The following is a 7,500-nucleotide window of genomic DNA, read 5'->3' on the forward strand; positions in this document are numbered from 1 at the left end:
CCAGCAACAACCCCCACCCCCACCCCCACTCTCCGGGGCCCCAGAAACCACCAACTCACCCAGCCGCCTTACTCATCCTATTTACAGTGTGATGACTCCCGGGTTCAACCACCTGAGCCTGACTTATCCATAGTCTCTCTCATCATTACTGGTAGCACTCGTGTGCACTTTCTCTTGGTCCACGATTGATTCGAGTTAGTCACCCCGTTTTTTTTTTTTGTTCGAAGTTCGAACACGAAACAAAACAAACAGCCAGTCACAGGATGTGGCCGTGGGAAGCTGAAGTTTGCGGCCGGGTGACGTGTCGCCGCTGATTAATGGAGCACCGGGGGAGCGCAGCAAGCGCGAGGGCCGGGTCGGTTTCCATGCTCCGTTGCTGTTTGAACACGCCGGGGAGGCCGGGAGGCGTTGAGCAACTCCGCCGTGTTCTGACAGCCGCCCGAGGGAGAGTGCGCGTCTCTCTCTGATGCGCCGGCTGATAGGGAACGCTCAGCGGCTCCGGAGCGTGGGAATCGGCTGTCTGCCCTGATGCTGGATGTCATGTACTGACGTTTGGAGAGACAGAGAGAGAGTGATAGAGAGAGAGAGAGAGAGAGAGAGAGAGAAAGAGAGAGAGAGAGAGAGATTCTATGTGAAAACAAGGCAGGGTGAAGTCATAGGAGGGAGCATATTGTTTTGTAACCAGGTCCATGACAATACAAGCCCAGAGAGGAAGTGTTTCCTCACACTTGCAGTACAAAGAGTTGACATTGTTGTTGCCCACCAAAAGAGCTCAGAGGTTGCGATATCAGATTAAAGGAAGTGAGCTGCCAATTATAAATCACTGTCTGCCCCCTTTCACTTGAAAGAGTTTTCCAACCACTCCCGCCTATTTGCATGGGGCAGTTCACACCTCATCATTTAATAATTTAAGTCAACTATCGGGTGCCAATAACCAAGGTGTGTCCTTTAGGGAAATTGGATTGAAATGAGAGAAAGATTAAAAGGGGCAGAATTACAAATAGATTAGCGCATGTGTGTGCCAGATATGCCTTGTGCAATTTCAAACCGATCCAGATGAGTGGCATGGGTGGATACATTGGTAGATTACTTGTGTTGATTCAGTGTGTGTGTGTGTGTGTGTGTGTGTGGAGGGAATTGTGTGGAATAGCACATACCGTAGTCAGCACAAAATGCCCTTTGCCTAATGTTATTCTCTCTCTCTCTCTCTCTCTCTCTCTCTCTTCTACACAGGATGTGCATGATTGCTTCCTGGACCTCTTTCAGACTCACCTACATTTTCTGTCTAACAGCGGCAGCGGACTCACCTACCAGGTGAGCTTACAATCGCCTCAAACACTTAATCATCCTTTTAGTAGTGCCAGTGTTAGGGCAAGGTGCGCAACCACAGAGCACAATGCAGGTCATAAAAAACATGACACAGGCCTTTGTCTGTCGGACCTATAATCTCTGAATAATCATGAGGCAACATCCCAGAACCACCTCTCCATGCCAACCCTTCCGTAGGCCGTAAACACACTTTGCAGTGCACACACTTGCAGTTAAAGTCTCAGGGCATTAATCACAGTGTTTCATTTGCAAGTAGGCAAACATTATACAGTACATTGAAAAGAGAGGTGGGTCAGCTGTAGATTAGTAAACGTCAGTGATTACGGTTTATTGTATTTGACGTTAGCTACACGAATGAGTCTGTCTGACTGTGTTTGGGAGGGGACTTGTTCGGCATACATCTTCTCTTACAGAAGAAGAAAAAGAAAACTTCTTTTAACTTAACCTCAGAAGAAGAGTACTTAATTGTGAGGTGAACATGTTGTAGTGTGTGGTGCGCAGTACAGTGCTTGAATCCCACTTGTTCATCTTGGACAATCTCGTGTTTGTTTTGTGCCTGCAGGGGACTCTACCACTGAAGGAGCTCACACTGCGCAAAGTGCAGAGCCGCAGCAGCTACAACGAGCCACAGGAATTCGCATTCCAGATAAATGGTAAGCAAAGGCCTCCTGCTACGTGCGGGCAGAGCTCTCCTGATGGCCAGACAAGAGCTGCTTGTTCTGATTGATGCAGATAACGCGGCTCTAAGTGGATTACCAGCATGATTCGTTTTCTGTTTATTTAAAAAACGTTGGCAAAGAAATAAATCCCCAAAAGAGCTAATTTTAATCCTTAACTGTTGCTCGGAACAGAGGTTTATCGATGGAATTGAGCTCGTAGTCTTGCTCTGACTTGCGTTGCCCAACAAACAGGCTGTATCACTGGCCAGACCTCAGCAATATCTCTGACTAAATCCCTGAGATTGCTTTCATCCCCGAAGTCTGAGCAGGCCATGAGGATCCAAGGCACAGGCCTAGATAGTCTAGGAAGAGTATAAGCTCAGTATAAGTCACGCTATTTACAACCTTTGCTGCTTCCTATGTTGAGACATTCCAGTGATTCAAAAAGTACCACGACCTCCCTCACCCTTTCCCACCCCAAGACTAACTAGAGGAGCCTCCATTTGCCCGCGGTCAAAGAGGGGTGAAACTCTCCCTCAAGCCCCCTCCTTGTTATTTGACAGGTGCAGCCCAAGCCGCTCAGCTGTCGAGCGGAGCGGACACTGCGTAGGCCTCTCCGTGTCATGGCGAAGCCATTATGCATTCCAAGACCCGGGCCAGCTTAACAGCCCACTGTTTGCGGTTCTTGTTTGTCCTCCTCTTGGGGGTTTTTTTCTTTCGTTTTTTCTTTTTCTTTGCCCTCGTGGTCAACCTGAACGCTCAGGAATATTTCAGCTCTGAGTAAGACGATTGCACAGGTCAGATGAAAAGAAGCGCCGCCCTTCCACACTGTATTCCCATAACGCCTGCTTAGATTTATGTGTCAGGTAGGAATCTGGTCTTAGAGACATGAGCGGAAGAAGACACCTATTTTCCCTCATGTGTGGAGCAATGGGCCTGGAGCTTTTGTCTTCCAGTATTTCAACAGGGGAAACATCCCCTTCAAACTGGTGTGAAAGGTATTTAACCTTGTCATCATTAAACCACTCAACTTCCTCCTCAGTCCTCAACACCAAGAGAGTTATCTCAACTTTAAAACGTTATTTTAAAGAAACACACACAGAGGCCAACAGGCTATGCCCATAAAAGATTTACATTCTGTTCACATTCTATTGGTTTTCACAGCGTTCGCCGTACGGTGGGAAAACGTGACAGCATCAAGGGCATTCTTTATCGGCACCTAAAATTAAAGACTGGTATGACAGGCTTACTTCAACAAAGCAGACCAGCATACTTGTGAAAAAAGATAACACCGCTCAGTCAGGGACTTTACCATCGGTGACAAAGCTGGGCAGGAGAGGTAGAGATATCTATGCTGATATCTCTGGTATGTAGGGTTGATAACAGGACTTTCCAAGCCCTGTTCCTGAATGCACTCAAGGTGCAGCTTCAACACAGTTGACTTAATTTTTTTCCGATATGATCCTCTGTGAAGATTCCTCCAAGTTGACTCATCTACAACAAAAATAGAACATGTCTCCCTGTTCAACCGTTAAAAAAAAAGCTTTCTCTGACAGACTTTTTATTTAAGATGTCTGTTGGAAAAGAAGCGAGGATAAACCTAAATCAAACAAACTGTCATCCGCACGGTAGGAGGCCCACGTGGTATTTTCCCCCGTGGCGACCCCTTAACCCTGACTCTGTGACCCCTGTGACCTTTTGTCAGGTGTCAGCCTGAACCCCATCATCGTGTACTGCGCCAACCAGAAGGAGATGGACAACTGGTTTGGGCTCCTGAAAGACCAGATCGAGGCTAACGGAGGAACCCCCATCACGGCCGAGACCTACTCAGACTTCAAGGTAAGGTGGAAAGAGACAGGAAAGATACCACTGCGTTATCGCTCCGTGTCACCTTTGAACTGATTCCTGCGGGCTTTAGAGAGGGAAGGACAGTGAGTAGCTGTAATAACAGGAAGTCTTCACTTAAGCCGTGGTGAGTAATTTGGGTCGGTTGTCTTTGCCTGGGGATTTTTCCTCTGGGAGGGGCTGGGATTGGGTCAGTCTCAGTAGCCACATCAGAAAAGGAAACATTTCCGCTCACTGTCCACACCCGCTCCCATAACTGCTAACGCTGAGGTTTACCTCACAAAAACAGGTCCAGGAACCAACTAATCCTATCATTAGTGTCTTATTTGTTTAACTCAGGTTTAACTGACCTCATCTCAGCGGTCAATTGCAAAACAGTGCGGTTTAACATAACCGTAACTGCTCCAGACTATGAAGTCATGTTACACGAAAACAGTATTCTATATGTAAGGAACAGTCATCAAGATGATTTGACCTGCCATGCTGTTAATCACGAGGTGTCATCCTTCCTCTCTTAGACCCAGACAGAGGAAGAGGGTGGTGAACGGAGAGAGGAGCTCAGGAACTCCATCAGCAACGAACCCATCTACGAGTGGGAGGGCTCCCAGCGAGAGAGCCTCGGGCCCATCGTCTACGTGACCAAAGTCAAGATCCAGCACCTGCCCTGCCAGGTAAGAGTGACACCTTTGTCTTTTTTCTGATTGAGTAGGCTGTCTCGAAATGGCCGATGATGCATAACAAATGAGTCCTTAGTCAGCGGTTGCTGCTGTTTCTGCTGCTACCTAATAGTTTGACTTTTCCCATAATAAAATTGAGTCATGTGTCTGGTCTCTGTTGTGAGTATGTCGACCCCAAGAGACTTAAGGAATATTACCGTAACTTCCCGGTGCCCGGCATGACACACGGCTGTTATCAAACAGTGGGGATTTTTAAACGTGGAAAGATAAACAGATGAGTGAACTATGAGGGGGCCTCTCATATCTGAGTTCACGTAGCGTAACTGTTGCGCAACTCAACAATTTTACATCAGCTTGCCAAGAGCACAGTGTGTGTGTCTAAACAGTGTGTGAGCGTCTGGGGGTGGGTCCCAGACACCAACCACTCTCTCTCACAACCAACCACTCTTCTTTACAAAGGGGAAAAAAAGAAAATTCCTTGAGGCCATGAAAGCATGTTTTTTTTTCTCTCCACATTCTCATTGTTTATTGGCATTCCACTCTAAGTCTCGGAAAATATAGCTGACCACATACGTAAGTATGGTCAAGAGGACTTCCATTCAGGGAAATGGAATCTTCCAAACACTTTTTTGTGAAGGGAGTTGAAATCTTTGTCAGGACATTTGTGTGTGTGTGTGTGTGTGTGTGTGTGTGTGTGTGTGTGTCTGTGTGTGTGTGTCTGTGTGTCTGTGTGTCTGTCTATGTGTCAGTGATGTGTGAAGGAGCTTGTGTAGAGGGTGTGTAAACCAGTTGCCTCGCTCACGCAGTGACTTGACTCACCTCACAGCTGTTTGTTGTCAGACACACCCACATAGGTCTACAGGGCGACACACCCCTCTCCCTCAGTGCATGTCAATCAGCCAGGCTGCATTTCACATGGTCAAAGATACAGTAGATCTCCATACTGAGTTCACATCCTTGGGAGACTGGACTCAGTGCATACACTGTAGGCCGGTGCATGAGAATGCACAGTCGCAAGGTTTTATGCCATGTCCATGTTTTAGAGTAGATTAGATTAAACTTTATTGTTGCTGCAAACCAGTACAATGAAATGTAGTTTAACATGTGGACCCGATCAAAACCTTTCCCTTAACACTGTGAGCATCATTTTATGTTTGTATCATCCAATGAAACAGATCCATATGAATGGATCATGAGTATATGATACTTACTCTGTTACTTTTGATTGGTTCAATGAACCATTGTTTAATGTAAACATGTTTGCACGGAATGCTACTAGGCCGGCTCCTTTGTCATGACTCTCAACTGGTCCCAACTTGATCCTGGTGCGCTTCCAGAGTCTGCCTCAAGCGCTTTCTCAGCAATATTCCCACCAGTGTCTTGTCTGAAGTAAACATTTGTCAAACCGCATATTCACGTTCAACGTTCCTGTTTGTTTTTTTTTGCGCAGGACAAGAGTGACCGACTCCTGGTCATGTACCCAGACACACTGATCTTCCTGTCCGGCGAAACCGACCGGCTCTTCTACAAGGTATGGCTTCACAACTGCATCTAGTAAAGGTGATGGTCTGTACATTGTAATGGCTCCAAAATAATTCTTTATTAGTTAACTAATAAAGAATTATTTTGGAGCCATTACAGTGTGCAGACCATCACCTTTACTCTTTGACACGTTTTTTGTCTGGCACCTGTTTAAACATTTTTTGGGATGTGTGCACCCCTCTCTCCAAATTCACAACTGCATCTCTCATGGCACTACACAGGACTGAGCTCCTTACTTGGGCACCATTAATTTCTCAGGGTATTCATTGCGTTCGGTGAGAACGCTTCTAACATCATCACTTTTTATTTATTGCAGGGGAAACTTTCCCTGAACATGATCACGGTCACCACACCCTGTCAAGAGGTCAAGCCCAACACGTTCATGATCGAAGGTAAGCCAGTTACCGGTCAACAGCACCTTAAATATAGCAACACGTTCATGATCGAAGGTAGGCCAGTTACCAGAGGTGGAAAACTCCAGCTTTAGTGAATAAAAGTCCCACCACATCTGTGCCAACCATTCATTTAAACCAGCTAACAACTCTTCAGCTAGGTAGAGCAGCTAATTGATGAGATCACCTGTGCTAAGTGCACAGGTAGAACCTATACATGATCGGACTTTTACCCACTGAAGCTGGAGTTTTCCACCTCTGCCTGTTACCGGTCAACAGCACCTTAAATATAGCACGAGAGCAGATATGGCTAATTTCAGGTGAACAAATGAAACCGGGATGACGTGTTCCGGTACAGTATCTACTTTCCCAAGCGTGATGCAAACCGCTATTTTGGATGTGGAGCTCCCCCTTTGCTCTGCTTGCGGCATCGAGACGCTTCCATGACCCTCCCCCTTGTTGATCTCGTTGCCAGGCAAGCTCATCAACCCCATCATCGTCTCATGCCCGGACAAGACCGAGTTTCATGACTGGATCGAGCATTTCAAATCGGCAGATGTGCCCATCCTCAGCCCCCCTCCCCCCGTCTATGACATCATCTACACTCCAACCCAGAGAGAGGTACAGTACCATCCCTCCTCCTTATGTAACTCTTCTCTCTCTTTCTCTCTCATCCTCCCTTTCTCCCTGTGTCTCTCTTTTTTCTCTCTCTTTTCGATGGCGAAACATCTTATTGTGATTCGAAACATGTCTGGCGTTGTTGAATGAATTTCTGTATTTAACGCTGTATGTGTGTGTGTGTACACCCTGTCATTACCTCCAGGCTCCAGACTTCGACAGGTGGAGCAACACGAGCCACAGCCGTGGCCCGACCGAGGCTCTGAGGCTGTCGCACGGCGGCCGCAGCTCCCACGAGCTGCCGCTGCCCTTTCCCAGCGGAGAGGATAATCCCCTGTCCCCCGGTTACACGGAGCCCCTCTGTGTGAGTTTAACATCTTATCTCGCTACCGCCGCTACCGCCCCTCCCGCCCCGCCGACATAACGAGAGGGGGAGCA

General features: G+C 47.2%; 1 protein-coding gene across 2 annotated transcripts in view; it reads left to right on the plus strand.

The window, feature by feature from the left end:
• The window catches only part of plekhn1 (pleckstrin homology domain containing, family N member 1), a 16,249-nt gene that overhangs the window by 3,224 nt on the left and 5,525 nt on the right, over positions 1–7,500 (plus strand). For both annotated transcript variants that reach the window (XM_062541628.1, XM_062541629.1), the window contains exons 4-11: positions 1,234–1,314; positions 1,892–1,982; positions 3,694–3,827; positions 4,352–4,504; positions 5,961–6,041; positions 6,369–6,444; positions 6,920–7,065; positions 7,268–7,426. In XM_062541628.1, the coding sequence (XP_062397612.1) occupies positions 1,234–1,314; positions 1,892–1,982; positions 3,694–3,827; positions 4,352–4,504; positions 5,961–6,041; positions 6,369–6,444; positions 6,920–7,065; positions 7,268–7,426 (921 nt within the window). The remainder of the gene's footprint in view (positions 1–1,233; positions 1,315–1,891; positions 1,983–3,693; positions 3,828–4,351; positions 4,505–5,960; positions 6,042–6,368; positions 6,445–6,919; positions 7,066–7,267; positions 7,427–7,500) is intronic.

The sequence above is a fragment of the Sardina pilchardus genome, chromosome 7 (genome assembly GCF_963854185.1).
Source record: "Sardina pilchardus chromosome 7, fSarPil1.1, whole genome shotgun sequence".
NCBI classification, from domain to species: domain Eukaryota; kingdom Metazoa; phylum Chordata; class Actinopteri; order Clupeiformes; family Clupeidae; genus Sardina; species Sardina pilchardus.